Raw genomic sequence first — 15,293 nt, 5'->3', positions numbered from 1 at the left:
TGAGATAAAATAAATTAAAGTTCTAAATAGCTATTACAGACTTCATGAGATAAAAAACCACCCCCATTCATGAAAGCTCATTCAATAGATTTAAATCCCAACAAGTACTTAATCCATAATAAAAACAATCATTTGTATTTATAACCCCAATAAAAGACAGTTAATCTTTAATAACCTCTTGTGAACTTACAGCCTCCCACTGTGATAATGATAGGTTGTGGAAAGCATCCAAGCGTTATCAATGTTATAATGATAGCGCTTCTTCTTCTTCTTATCGTGTCCATGGACAGTCTATACATGGCCCAGCCAGAACTGGACATATTTTTGCGCCTTGTTATTGAATTCGGCAAGATCTGCAACAGTGCACGGTTCCTCTAGCAATAGGCATTGCAGGAGCTGTTGGATAGTCTGTGGTATATGAGAAGCTAAAGAGGATAGACAAAATAGACGTGGAGTGGATGTTTCCCCTTGTGGGGCATTCAAGAATGGGAGGCCATAGTTTTAGGCTAAGGGGTGGTAGATTTAAATCAGAGATGAGGAGGAATTACTTTGCTCAAAGGGTCATGAATCTGTGGAATTCACTACCTCAGAGTGCAGTGGATGCCGGGATGCTGAATAAATTTGAGGAGATAGACAGATTTTTAATTAGTAACGGGTTGAAAGGTTATGGGGAGAGGGTGGAAATTGGAGTTGAGGCCAAAATGAGATCAGCCATGATCATATTGAATGCTGGGGCAGGCTTGAGGGGCTGAATTGCCTACCCCTGCTCCTAGTTCTTATGTTCTTAGCGTTGTATCAACAAACAGCTTTTGAAATTGCTGAAACAGAGTATTTTTTTTAGCTCACAGACACAGACGGGCAATTTTTTTTCAATATTTAAAGGGCTGGCCGTTTAAATAACTTGACAGCTTGACAGTTCGATAGACCTTAACCACACTTGATGAGCATTTGCGACTCTATAAAGATTCGTAATTCTCACATTGCAGGTTAAGTCCCTTGCTTCAGTGAAAATGGAGTCTATTGGAATTCAGCACTGAGTTCAAATGGCCCTGCTGAGTTTGGGTTTTTCACCCCCTTCCCATCCACCCCTCCCCCCACCCCCAGCCCCCCAACCTGATGAAAACGGTGTCTGTTAGAAATGGGGGCAGGACTTCCAGATCTGGGTCCCACCAGCCAATTTGGAAGGTCCCCTGAGTCTCCATGACTCTGCAAAAATCCAAACATATGTTCCTTTCAGTGTATCACTTCATGCTTAACGGCATTAAATTGCATCTGCCATGTGTCATTTATATATAAGGAAGGTTTCTGGTTTATCTCTAACGTTTTCCTCAAAACTCTTTTGTTAGGCTTAAAAAAACAGCCAGCTGCCTATTCTTGATTGCTGTCCAGTGATTCGTGCATGAGTAAAGGTGTGAGTTTTGTTGTGATAGTCAAATAGACTATCAACATTTGCTGTCAAGCCTTGCACATGAATAATGGACACTCAGGGAAGTTACATTCTGGTGCTCAACACACATGGAACCTATCCCAGTAAGAAGGCAATGTCTTCAGGAGGGAAAGGCAAGAAGTTAGTGAAAAATAGATTTCAATAGTCACTGACACAGGCCCTCGTATATCCATAACACTTTTTAAAGGAACAAATAGACTGAAGACCCACCTCTTTAGTGAAGACAATGTGGAAAGGAAAAGAATTACAAAATGTTTTTATATCAACCCACAGACTTTCGGGGTAGACTGGTTCAAACCCTCTTAATAGTTTGCCTATGAAGAAAAACAAAATATAATGTGCAATTCCGTATCTTTATGTTCGTGACTGATGATGTGCAGACATTTGAATTTACAATGACGGGGTTACAAAATTATCTAAATTGTTTGGGCACTTTACAGAATTATCACACAGAAAAATGTATGCATGGTACTGAAAGGTGTTTGTTTCCCAACTAAATAGAAGTTGTGACAGCATCTCACGGGCTTAAATTCGCAACAAAGCTTTTTGACACACAGAAAACAAAAAGTGCCACAAAAGTTTTTAAAATTCATTCATAGAATGCAGGCATCACTGCCTAGGTCAGTATTTATTGCCTATCCCTAATTGTTCCTTGAGAAGGTAGTGGTGAGCTACCTTCTTGAACCACTGTGGTACATCCACAGTGCTGTTAGGGAGGGTGTTCCAGGACTTTGACTCAGTGGCAGTGAAGGAATGGCGATATAGTTCCAAGTCAGGATGGTGAGTGACTTGGAGGGGAACATCCAGGTGGTGGTGTTCCCATGTGTCTGCTGCCTTGTCCTGCCAGATGGTAGTGGTCATGGGTTTCAAAGGTGATGTCTAAGGAGCCTTGGTAAGTTTCTACAGTGCATCTTGTAGGTGGCATACACTGTTGCCACTGTGCTTTGGTGGTGGAGGGAGTGAATGTTTGTGGATGGGGTGCCAATCAAGCAGGCTGCTTTGTCCTGGATGGCATCAAGCTTCTTGAGTGTTGTTGGGGCTGCATTCATCCAGGCAAGTGCAGAGTATTGCATCACACCCCGGACTTGTACCTTATAGGTGGTGGACAGGCTTTGGGGAGAGAGGTATGTTGTTACTCAGATTCCCAGCCTCTGACCTGATCTTGCAGCCACAGTATTTATATGGCTAGTCAGTTCAGTTTTTGGTCAATGGTAACCCCCAGGATGTTTCTAGTGGAGGGATTCAGCGATGGTAATGCCATTGAATGTCAAGGGGCGATGGTTAGATTCTCTCTTGTAGGAGATGGTCATTGTCTGGCACTTATGTGGTGTGAGTCTTGCTTGCCATTTGTCAGCCCAAGCCTGGATATTGTCCAGGTCTTGTTGCATTTGGACATGGACTGCTGCAGTATCTGAGGAGTCATGAATGGCGCTGAACATTGTGCATTCATCAGCAAACATCCCTATTTCTGACCTTATGATGGAAGGAAGGTCATTGATGAAGCAGCTGAAGATGGCTGGGCCGAGCACACTACCCTGAGGAACTCCTGCAGTGATGTCCTGGAACTGAGATGACTCACCTTCCTATGTGCTAGGTATGGCTCCAACCAGCGGAGACTTTTCCCCCGATTCCCATTGACCCCAGTTTTGCTAGGGCTCCTTGATGTCAAGGCAGTCATTCCCACCTTACCTCTGGAGTTCAGTTTTTTTGTCCATGTTGGAAGCAAGGCTGTAATGAGATCAGGAGCTGAGTGGCCCTGGCTGAACCCAAACTGAGCATCAGTGAGCAGGTTATTGCTAAGCAAGTGACGCTTGATATCACTGTTGATGACCCCTTCCATTACTTTACTGATGATCTAGAGTAGACTGATGAGGTGGTAATTGGCCAGGTTAGATTTGTCTTGCTTTTTGTGTACAGGACACACTTGGACAATTTACCATGTTGCCGGGTAGATGCCAGTGTTGTAGATGTACTGGAACAGCTTGGCTAGGGGCGTGGCAAGTCCTGGAGCACAAGTCCTCAATGCTATTGCTGGAATATCATCAGCGCCCACAACTTTGCAGTATCCAAACCCTTCAGCCATTTTTTGATATCACGTGGAGTGAATTCAATTGGCTGAATACTGGCATTTGTGGTGCTGGGGGCCTCTGGAAGAGGCCGAGATGGATCATCCACTTGGCACTTCTGGCTGAAGATTGTTGTAAATGCTTCAGCCTTAACTTTTGCACAATTGTGCTGGGCTCCCCCATCATTGAGGATGGGGATATTTGTAGAGCCTCCTCCTCCAATGAGTTGTTTAATTGTCCACCACCATTCATGACTGGATGTAGCAGGACTGCAGAGCAGATCTGATCTGTTGGTTTTGGAATCGCTTAGCTCTATCTATTGCTTGCTGCTTATGCTGTTTGGCACACAGGTTGTCCTGTGTTGTAGCTTCACCAGCTTGACACCTCATTTTTAGGTATGCCTGGTGCTGCTCCTGGCATGCCCTCCTACACTCTTCATTGAACCAGGGTTGATCCCCTGGCTTGGTGGTAATGGTAGAGTGGGGTATATGCCGGACCATGAGGTTACAGGTTGTGGTTGAGTACAATTCTGCTGCTACCGAAGGCCCACAGTGCCTCATGGTCACCCAGTCTTGAGTTGCTAGATCTGTTCGAAATCGATCCCATTTAGCACACAGCATGTCCTCAATGTGAAGATGGGACTTCTTCTCCACAAGGACTGTGCGGTGGTCACTCCTACCGATACTGTCTTCGACAGATGCATCTGCGGCAGGCAGGTTGGTGAGGATGAGTTCAAGTATGTTTCTCCCTCTTGTTGGTTCCCTCACCACCTGCCGGAGACCCAGTCTAGCAGCTATGTCCCTTAGGGCTCAGCCAGCTCAGTCTGTACTGGTGCTCCCAAGCCACACTTGGTGAAGGACATTGAAGTTCCCCATCCAGAGTACATTCTACCCCCTTGCCACCCTCAGTGCTCCCTGCATGATGTTCAACAAGGAGGAGCACTGATTCACAGTTGAGGGGGTGTTGTACATGGTAATCAGCGGGACATTTCCTTGCCCATGTTTAACTTGATGCCAGGAGACTTCATGGTGTCTGGACTCAATGTTGAGGACCCCAGAGAAACTCCCTCCTGTCTATACACCACTGTGCCCCGCCTCTGCTGTGTCTGTCCTGCCAGCGGGACAGGACATACACAAGGATTGTGATGGTGGAGCCTGGTATATGATCTGTAAGGTATTCCGTGAGTATGACTATGTCAGGCTGTTGCGTGACTAACCTGTGAGACAGCTCTCCCAATTTTGGCACTAGCCCCCAGATGTTAGTGAGGAGGACTTTGCAGGGTCGACAGGGCTGAGTTTGCCATTGTCATTTCTGGTGTCTAGGTTGATGCTGGGTGGTCCATCTGGTTTCATTCCTTTTTACTGACTTTTCAGCGATTTCTTGCATCTGAGTGGCTTGCTAGGCCATTTCAGAGGGCATTTAAGAGTCAATCACATTGCTGTGCATCTAGAGTCACATGTAGGCCAGACCAAGTAAGGACGGCAGATTTCCTTCCCTAAAGGATATTAATGAACCAGATGGGTTTTTACGACAATGGTTTCATGGTCATCATTAGACTTTTAATTCCAGGCTTTTATTGAATTCAAATTCCACCATCTGTCATGGTGGGATTTGATCCTGGGTCCTCCAGAGATTTAGCCTGGGCCTCTGGATTACTAGTCCAGTGACAATATTACTATGTTACTGCCTTCACCAAAGTAAAGGCTTTGAGTGCTTTTGTTGTTTTAAATCACCTGTACCAATTTTGGAAATGTTCCAATGGTTACCTTTTCCCAATTTGACAATCCCACGAATTGTTTCCCAGTGGTTTTTCCTGACAGGGGATCCAGAAGCTCTGTTTCTAATCTTGTTCGTTGCTCTTTCCAAATCCTGAAACAAAAGATTTTACATTATGTACATTTTCATTTTCTTTAGTCTTTGCCTACTTATGCATGTTAAACATTCCTGTATTTATAAAGTTAAATGGGATCACCTTGAGGCCGAAATGATGTAAAAATAAAACTTAAATGTGTTTATAGAAGCATAAGGAAAAATGGATGCTTAATCAGAGGCAGATATATTTGGAGTGGTGACTAAAACCTTGTTCAAATAGGTAAATTTTAATGAAGGTTTTATTCTAGGAAAAGGAACTGAGAAGGCAGAGGAATTTGGGGAGAGAATTTCAGAGCTTTATGCCTGGATAGCTGAAGGTGTGGCTGTCATTAGTAGTGTTAACGTGGGGATGAAGTACAGAGGGGGTGCAGATGCAAAAGATACCAAAGTTACAGGAACAGCAAGTTCAGAGATGGCATTATAGGGCTGGGGGAGATCATGGAGATGGGAAGAGATGAGGTCAGAGAGATTTAAGCAGACAGATGACAATTTTAAACTGAGAGATTGAGGAATTGGAAGTGCATGTGGGTTAGCAAGAACAGGGAATGAGTGACAGGATTTTGTGACAGGTTGGATAAAGGTAGTAGAATTTTGTATGAGCTGAAAGTTACAGAAGGTGGAGGATGAGCAACTGACCAGGAAAGCATTGAATTCGGGTTACAAAGATATGAATGAGGGGCTCAGTGATAGAATTAAGATGCAAAAGCAGACCATGTTACTGAGGTGCAAGTAGGTCTTTTTTGAATTAGAGAGGACTATGGGGTTAAAAATTCACTCAAGATCAAATAGAATGATGATTTTGTAAACAGTCTGGTTCAGGCTAAGACAGTGAATGAGGAGGAGGTTGGAGTTGATTGTAAATGTGTGGAGCTTGTGGTGAGAACAAAGATGATGGATTTGGTCCCTTGAATTTGGGGAAATTGTGGCTCATTCAAGAGAGGGCGCGGAATTTTCTGTGCCCGCTGGCATTGGGCGTTTCAGCAGCGTGAGCAGACAATATGGCGGGAAGGCCAGAAATCGGTTTCACTACGTTGTGGAAAAAGTTTGCAATCGTCCGCTCAGCCCGTCGATGGTGGGCTGCCTTTCACGCCATTGTATCTCAGGAATCTCACTGTAATACATCTTCATATCATTATAAGGCCAGTCCGCCGGAATCATTTCCCACCCCCTGCTGGATCATCTGCCCACACCACCATGATTGCACAGCAACATGTTTCACAACAGCATATAAAAGGCATGCATTTGGTGGGCTGCACTTTGAGGCGAACTTGGAGGTGAGTGCACAGCAGCGCTCGCCCAGGTTGCCTGTTGGACTTCAAGGTTGAGGCACATTTGGGGGAGGGGGTGGGAAAGGGCTGCCCTACAGTTGAGGTGACTTGGGGGGAGGGGCGGTGTGGGCAAGGGCTGCCCTGCAGTTGAAGGTAGTGTACAAGCACGTGTGGGTGGTGGGGCAGGGAAGCGGCCATGCACTGGGGAAACCTTGTATAAAGTGACCATTCCTCTGCAGCTGAGAGAATGGAGTCGGGGCTCTAGTTTATCTGCCTACTCAAGCAATGTAGAGGCATGAAAGTGCCACCAAGCGCTCCAGAGCTTTTCACCCCTCGGGCACAGACTGCAAACTAATGAACATTTTAGTAGACTGCAGGACAATTGGACGACTGGAAACATTGTACAATCTCTTTGCTAAAACTGGCCATGGAGCAGTCACTGCTGGAGGCACTCATAGCCCATTGCAATGCCACCATCCTGGTTTGGACCAGCCTCCCCCATGGTTCAAGGTAACAGTGCAGCCTTGCAGCATGGGTTAGGAGAATGCCTGCGTCTGAGCTGAGAGCACGGCCTGCGGTTCAATGGAAAAAGCTGCCGCCAATCGGTCGGGCGGAGTGGGGCAGAGGAGGGTGGGGTTTCGGGCAGCCATGCAGCGCACTAATCTCTGGCCATCCAAGTGGTGGCCAGCACTCTCTGAGATGCATTAAGGGACCTTCAGGCTTAACCAAGAGAGGTTCTTAGTACACCCAAGCTAACCCACGCGTCTCTCTCTTTCATCCTGCAGGAGAAGTACATCAGGATCACGGAGCCTTGAGCTAGCTGCATGCCTCGTAGCCTACAGAGATCGGAAACAACAGAGAATGGAGTGGCAGAGGCACCTGGCTGCGCAGAGGGAGGAGCAGCATCTTTAGGAAGAAGGGGAGGCTGGGGCTCCTGCACACACTCCTGAAGAGCCGCCTTTGGTCAGCACCTAGAGCACCTGGTCAGGCATCCACTGCCAGTGGCCGTGAAAGTGACTGCGGCACTCAATTTTTATGTCAGTAGTTCCTTTCAAGCCTCCATCCAAAAATGCATCCATAAAGTCACAGATGACATCTTTGCAAAGGCACACAACTTTGTGCATTTCGCCCAGGACCAAAAGAGCCAGGATGCCAGAGCGATTGGATTTGCCCAGATCTCAGGTTTCCCACAGGTGCAGGGTGCAATCAAATGCACTCACGTGGCGCTCAGATCTCCGTCGCAATGAGGGGTCAACAATGTCAACCGCAAGGGCTTCCGTTCGCCAAATGTGCAGCTGGTGTGCGACCACCACCTGCATCCAGCAGGTCTGTGCATGGCTTCCAGGGAGTGTCCATGGCTCCTACATTCTGAGTCGCTCACAGATCCCTGATGTCTTCCAGGGTCCACAGAGGCTGCAGCATTGGCTCCTCGGGGACAAGGGCTACCCACAGAGGACGTGGCTGATGACACCCGTACTGTGACCTCAGACTGCAGCAGAGCGAAGGTGTAACGTGGCTCATGCTGCAGCTCACAACTTGGTGGAGCAGACTATCGCGATGCTGAAAATGAGGTTCCAGTACGTGGACTGGTCTGGTGGAGCCCTGCAATATAGTCCACAGAGGGTGTCACACATCGTCATCACCTGCTGCGCCCTTTACACCCTGGTGCTGGAACGGGGAGAGGAGCTGGCTGAGGAGGAGATCCAGGAGCTGGAGGTCTCCTCCGATGAGGAGGACGTCAATGGTGAATAGGGTGGGGAGGGCCTCAAATGTGACGATGATGGTGATGAGGCTTTCACACTGGCCAGATGAGGCAAGTGCGCTCCGGAAGCCCTCATGGCTGCAAGGTTTGCGGAGGATGATGACGACATGCAGTGAGGAGACACTATAGATCCTCACATTGCATCTGTGAACGTTTGACTCCAGTTTGGCTTATGGCAGCACAGATACCCTCTGTGATGAGGCTCCTATCGTGGAGGCGCAGTGGAAGCCCTAATAGTCGCTTGATTGCAGGAGGGTGATGACGACATGCAGTGAGGACACTCCATAGATCTTCACACAGCCTCTGAGAATGTCTGACTCCTGTGTGGCTGAATGCAGCTCACTTACGCTCTGTGATCAGGGTCATATCATAGAAATGCAGCCATGAAATTTTAAAAGCACCCAATCCTTTGCCCACCTTCAGCACCTGACCGCTTCAGTAACACAGCGTCACTGGTCACAGATGCTGAACAGATGGGGCCAGCCCCACGTTAAAGGTGCTGAGAGCACACAGAGAGAATGACAGAACTCTGTGATGCCTGCCCATGACATTCTGGCAGCAGTGACAAGAGCCATCGAGGTGCAGGCATTAGTAATGTGTCTAGGGGGTGTGAGGTTGGACCATCACATTGGTCTGAAGGTTACACAAAGCACAGGGAAGAGGCCCTGGACTGAGACACCTCCCTTTATCTTGTGCAGACAGGTTTCACATCTGAGTGACAAGAACGTTGCTCATCAGAACAAGGAGCCATAGGCAGGGAGACATTCTTGAGAGTTTATTTACAATAGTGAACATTATGTACAAGTGATTAACACCTGTGCCCAGGTTGTGCAGCTAGATCTTCTTAAACTTCCTAACCCTGCTGCTACATCTTAATGCTCCGCGGACATCCACAGTGGAGGTGGAGGCAGCCTGCTGTCCTCAATGCCCTGTCTCTGATGACCTTGGCGGGCGTCTTCTGGAGGGCTGTGGCCTGCTTTCAGGGTCTTGTTGTGTGGCAGTGGCACCCTCCTTGGCCTGTGGAGCTGCTGAGGTCACAGGAAGAGGGGATCGGATGAGCCGGACACTCCCGGAGTCACCTTGATGGATGCCGCTGGGGTGTTGGGGGGGGGATACACCTGCTTGCTGATCCTCCTCCCTATGGGTGCCCAAGGGTCCCTGGATGACTCCTTGAGGAGAAGAGGTAGCTGGAGTGAGATCGACCTGTCCCGGTCCCCTCATGCCAACTATGGCGTCAGTGATGGAGGTCAGTAAGTCACAGCAGTACAGGAGTGGAGCCCTGGATCAAGGTCTCTATGGTAGCCCCCATCTTACCAGTGTTGACCTTGGTGCGTTTTCACGCCGGCACTATCACTTCAGCCTGAAGGCAGACGGACTCCTCCATCGTGCCTTGCGGCGGACATCCCTTCCTGATGTGACAGAGTCATGGAGTCATAGAAGTCTACAGCACAGAAAAAGACCCTTCGGCCCATCGAGTCTGCGCCAGTCAAACAAGTACCTATACTAATCCCATTTTCCAGCACTAGGCCCATAGCCTTGTATGCCATGGCATCGCAAATGCACATCCAAATACTTCTTAAATGTTATGAGGGTTTCTGCTTCTACCACTCTTTCAGGCAGCGAGTTTCAGATTCCCTCTGGGTGAAAAAATTCTTCCTCACATCCCCTCTAAACCGCCTGCCCCTTACCTTAAGTGTATGCCCCCTGGTTATTGATCCCTCCACCAAGGGGAAAAGTTTCTTCCTGTCTACCCTATCTATGCCCCTCATAATTTTATACACCTTAATCATGTCCCCCCTCAATCTTTTCTGCTCCAGGGAAAATAACCCCAGTCTATCCAATCTCTTCTCATAACTAAATGTTTCTGAGCTTGCCTTTGCAGGTCTAACAACTCTGACATGTCCGACTCCAGAGGCTCGTCATCTTACTTGGACTCAGCAGATTTCTGGCCTCCAGCAGTCCTCTGAGTGCCGGGGACCTGGGAAGTTCCTGCCATTGCCTGCTGTGGATCAGACAGTGCAATGTCCTCACCAGATTAAGCTAGGTCCCACTGTGGTGTGTGTCTCTGCGCTGGTGGAGGGTGTGGGTGAGTGCTGTGAGTGGTATTCAGGGAGGGTTTCAGCGGATTCCTCTTCTGAGCTTCCCTCAGGGCTTGATTGGAGGCCCTGGGTCATGGACTCTCTTGGCTGTTTGGCAGATGTGCCTGCGAAAGCAAGGAGAGTTAATTACTGCATGGCCTGTGAAACAGGACACACTGCACACAGCATGGTTGCCTGATGGATGTTGTACTGCTGAATCCTCACTTAGCAATGCACCACCAACCTCACCGTCAGCACAGTCTGAATTTCGAAGTCTATGAGGACCTTGATTTCAGGCATTCCTCCACCGGTAAGCGACCTCTCCCTGTTGTTGTGTGCCAGCTTGTCCTGCATGAATAGAAATGGAGAGAGTGTAAATGAGACACCTGCCAGGCCAGGTGATAAGTATGTCTGGCATGTGAGGGTGGTGAGTGGTGCCATGGACAGGATAAGGACAATGAAGGTGTGTATGAGATAGTGAAAGGTGATGTCCCTTGAACTGGCAGTGAGCGAGGGCCCTGTGGATGTGTGCTATGTTTGTGAGTGAGAGAGTTGAGAGTGATGAGAAGAGTGACTTACCCTGGCATAACAAAGGAGATCATTCATCCTCTTGTGGCACTGGGAGGTTGTCCTCTTTTGCAGACTGTTGGCACTGACCACCGCTGCCACTGCCTCCCATGCTGGATCGGTGATGCCACTGCCCCTCTTGCGGCCAGAGTGGGAGTACAGGACATCGCGGCAGGCCTCCACAGCATCCAAAAGGCGCTCGAGGGATGTGTCACTAAACCGGGAGGGCTGCAGTCTTTTTGCGTTTCGGGGCCATTCTGTCTTCTGTGCAGCACTCCTGGGCTGGAAGTACTGAGAGGTGTGAGTGCGGCTGCACTTTAAATGTGGCCGCCTTGATGAAGCGGCGAGGTGATGGCATGGCGGACAAATGAGAGCCCTCCCGCCATCGAAACGACGTGTTTCCCAGGAATTCATAATTATTGCACTGGGTTTGGGACGATACGGCATGAGAAGCCGCCATTGCAACCGGTCGATAAAGGCGCACCTCATCCTGTCCATGACACCACTCATCACCCACACATTTTCCCCACCCGCTACCGCACTTAGTGAAAATCTGGGACGATTCCCCCCAGGATGTCGGACCAGTAGCCTAACAGCACAGAGGCAGTGAAAGGGTCAAGGGAGGTGGTGGAAAGATAGAGCTGGGCACACGTGGCTCCATGTGGATGATGTTGCCAAAAGGCACCACATATATGTGGAAGTGGAGGGTTCACAATGGAGCACTCAGAGTGCAAGACTCAACAATTCTTTTGGCTATTACTATAATAGTAAGAAAATTTAAACTTTGCAACATACCAGTTTATTTAACTGTTTTTCAGTTTGTTTGCGTGTCTCAGACAGATACTGTGGCTTTGCAGACAATCTGCTACGTCGTTTATGTGAATATGCTGGCTTCTGAGTTACCAGAAAAACAACATGCTCCTTTTTACCCGTTCGTTCCTCCTCTTCCATTTGGCTCACAATTTCCATTGTGATTTCGCTGTTAAAGAAGTCCATAGCCACTGCTCCAAGTATGCCTATTAAAGATAAGTCAATTCATACTTAATATTGTGGAGGTTGTTAAAACTGGCAAAATAAAAGACATAGTTCCATCCTAAATGGAAAAAAAGCTAAAAAAAACATTAGTGGGATTACTTAGAAGGTATACTGTACAATGCGCAATAAAAGTAGTGCAAGGACTTTCAGCATATAATACATAATAAAAACAGAATTACCTGGAAAAACTCAGCAAGTCTGGCAGCATCGGCGGAGAAGAAATCAGTCAACGTTTCGAGCCCTCATGGCCCTTCAGCAGAACTGAAGCATAGTTTACATAACCCAAGTTTAGGGATACTTACAGTATTAATGAATGTACATTTATTTCCTGTAGAGTCAATACAAATATACATTGTTATAAAAGCAAAATACTGTGGATGCTGGAAATCTGAAATAAAAACAGAAAGTGCTGGAAAAACTCAGCGGGTCTGACAGTATTTGTGGAGAGAGAAACAGAGTTAGCGTTTCCAGTCCGTATGAGCTCTGAAGAAGAGTCATATGGACTCAAAACGCTAAAAATATGCATTGTAATCTGAGAAGAACTACATACATTGAAATGCCAACAAGACAGTCATTATGAGATGGACCGATCATATCTCATAGAAGGGTAACACCAGTAAACTAGCAAAGAACTTATAAAAGTATTTTCAGCTATGTATCCCTCTTGTTGTATCACAGGTTAGGTTGCAGTCAAATAGCATTTTATATAGCAATGGCTTCATGAACGTCTTGAGCCGGAAACTGAAGTTTACCCTGTGATCCCAAATCCCCCATTTGGTTTTCACTTAATTTTCATTGACCTAGAATTTGCTGGAGCGGAGCATCTCGCAGCATGCCCTATTAGTTAGACAAGCTCCAGGGCCCCTCAGCTCAAAAATGTTTTGCCTACAAAGCTGCTGGAAGTATGAGTTGGTGACAATGTGGTGAGGGCAACAGGGCATCTGGTGAACAATGGGACAACCAGTGAGATTAAAAGATTGAGATAGAAACAGGAATGACTGAGGAGGGCAAGTTCGAGTGAACAAATTCAATGTCAAATCAGGTACAGAATGAGAAACAAAGAGACAGAAGGAAAGAGTTGATTTAGAGTAGGAGAAAGGAGACAAGAACAAAAAAAAATAAAAATAAAAATCACACCATTAAAGATGATAAAAATGTTGGTATTGACTGCATTGTTTCTGATTCACCGGCATTCCTACAATTCTAAATAGGAATGCAAGAAAATATGGGACAAAACTGACAGATAGAATTCAATGTGGGAAATAGTGAATGCATCCACTTAGGACTGAAGAGGGATAGATTAGAACACTTTCTAAGTGGTGATAAGCTACAAACTGTGGTTATGCAAAGAAATTTAGGGGTCCAAGTACAGGAACCACTAAAAGCTAGTGGATATATACAAAAAATAATGTAAAAGGCCAATGGAGTGTTAGCCTTTACCTCAAAGTGGCTGGAATACAAAGAGCTGGAAGTTATGTTACAGCTGTGGTGAATTCTAGTTAGACCCTATCTGGAGTACCACATTCAATTCTCGGCACTACATCTCAGGAAAGGTATATTGACCTGGAAGGACTGCAGCATAGATGCATCAGAATGATATCAAAGTGAAAAGGATTTAATTATGGGGACAGGCTGCATAAACTAGGACTGGAATTTTCTGGCCCTGTTGGCATCGGGCATCATGGCGACTTGGGGGGCAATATGGCGAGAAGGCCAAAAATTGGTTTCATACTGTCATGAAACCAGTCTGTGATCATCCGTTCCACCCGGCAATTGTGGGCTCTGTTTCCCACCGCTGCACGTAGGAAACCTAATTTCAGTATTTTAGCATCTCATTAGAAGCCCTGCCTGACGGAATAAACCCCCACGCTGGATCATCCGAGCACATCAGTGTTGTTGCATGCCAATGTGTTTCACAACTGTATATAAGCAACATGCACCTGGTGAACTGCACTTTGCTCAGGACTTCGAGTCTCGTTTGCCTACCTTGCTTCGGGCAGCACTCATGGTCATCAGCACCAGGCTTCACAGGCAGCACCACATCACTTTTAGGGGGGCCCATGGGCAGGACTTTACCTACCAGATGAGCCATAAGGTGAGGGTGGCTTTTCAATGGCTGCAGGGCCAGGGCTTGCTTGGGGAAGGAAAGAAATGGCTTCAGGCAAGAGAATATGTAAGATTTTTGGATTTAGGTCCACAGTTACCTAAATAGGCAGTCAACTAGTCATAAGTGATTTTAAGATGGTTTATTAAGTTGATTAAGAAACAACAGTTTAGATATAATATATTAACCAATTAGACAGGAAAAAAGTATCCAACCGGTAACAGCTTGTGATAACAGCATTCCGCTCTCAAGCCGAAGTGTTAGGAAACACTTCCTTCAATCCCTCGACCTTCCTCCTCTGCGCCATCTTCTGTCTGAAGAAGGCAGCTGCCCAAAGAGCACTGCACCGCAGCCCCTAACCAGCACTTCACCAGTATATGACCCAACAAGGACCTGGTCCCTGTGCGTGAGCACTTGTTAATCTACACTTTTCCTGGGGCTGGTAGCTTACCCAGTGTCAATCATCTATCTAACTATTCTGACCAATGGATTCAGGACAGGTACTCAAAACATCAGGGTGGTTACCACCCCTCTGTGCGTCACCCTGCTCAAGGTCAGCTTTTTAATTTACATCTTGCTGAGGGTCATATCCTGGCCCTTTCTAAACACTTGCATAGATAAGGGGGTACAGAAGATGCCATTCTATCAGCTTAGGAATGTCAACATCCTCTTTCCAGAGAGACAATGCTGTTTCGCTAATCTCATAAAATGCAGAAAATACCTGCTTAGATGACCCCAATTTCTTACAAAGAGGCTGCAGGGCTAGGGCATTGCTGGAGAAGGGGGGTATCCCAGGGCGTTTGTGGGGGCACATGTTGATCTGTGTAAGTGGCCTCAAGATGGTGAGGGCTGAGGAGGCAGTCACCAGAGGAGATGAGGCCAGATGGAGATGTGAGGATGTGTGTGAGAGAGTGAGTGGTGATGGCCCTTGAGCTGGCAGTGAGTGAGATGCCAGTGAACGTGTGATGGCCTTGTGAGTGTGTGAGTTTAGAGTGATAAATTAGTTGCTGCATCCTGATGGCAAGGAAGAGATCATTCATTCATTTTGTGCACTGGATGGCCGACCTCTTGTGTGCAGCATTGGCAGTGACCAC

General features: G+C 47.1%; 1 protein-coding gene across 1 annotated transcript in view; it reads right to left on the bottom strand.

Moving 5' to 3' along the window:
- LOC144694069 (guanylate cyclase soluble subunit beta-2-like) overlaps positions 1 to 15,293 on the bottom strand; it is a 180,945-nt gene that overhangs the window by 28,579 nt on the left and 137,073 nt on the right. The window contains exons 7-9 of the mRNA XM_078564429.1: positions 11,856 to 12,076; positions 5,280 to 5,382; positions 1,658 to 1,761 (exon numbers count right to left, since the gene is read on the bottom strand). Coding sequence (XP_078420555.1) covers positions 1,658 to 1,761; positions 5,280 to 5,382; positions 11,856 to 12,076 — 428 coding nt within the window. The remainder of the gene's footprint in view (positions 1 to 1,657; positions 1,762 to 5,279; positions 5,383 to 11,855; positions 12,077 to 15,293) is intronic.

Source organism: Cetorhinus maximus, chromosome 19 (assembly GCF_964194155.1).
Source record: "Cetorhinus maximus chromosome 19, sCetMax3.hap1.1, whole genome shotgun sequence".
Lineage (NCBI taxonomy): Eukaryota > Metazoa > Chordata > Chondrichthyes > Lamniformes > Cetorhinidae > Cetorhinus > Cetorhinus maximus.
The sequence above is the reverse complement of the archived record's forward strand: the minus strand, read 5'-3'. Positions and strand labels throughout refer to the sequence as shown.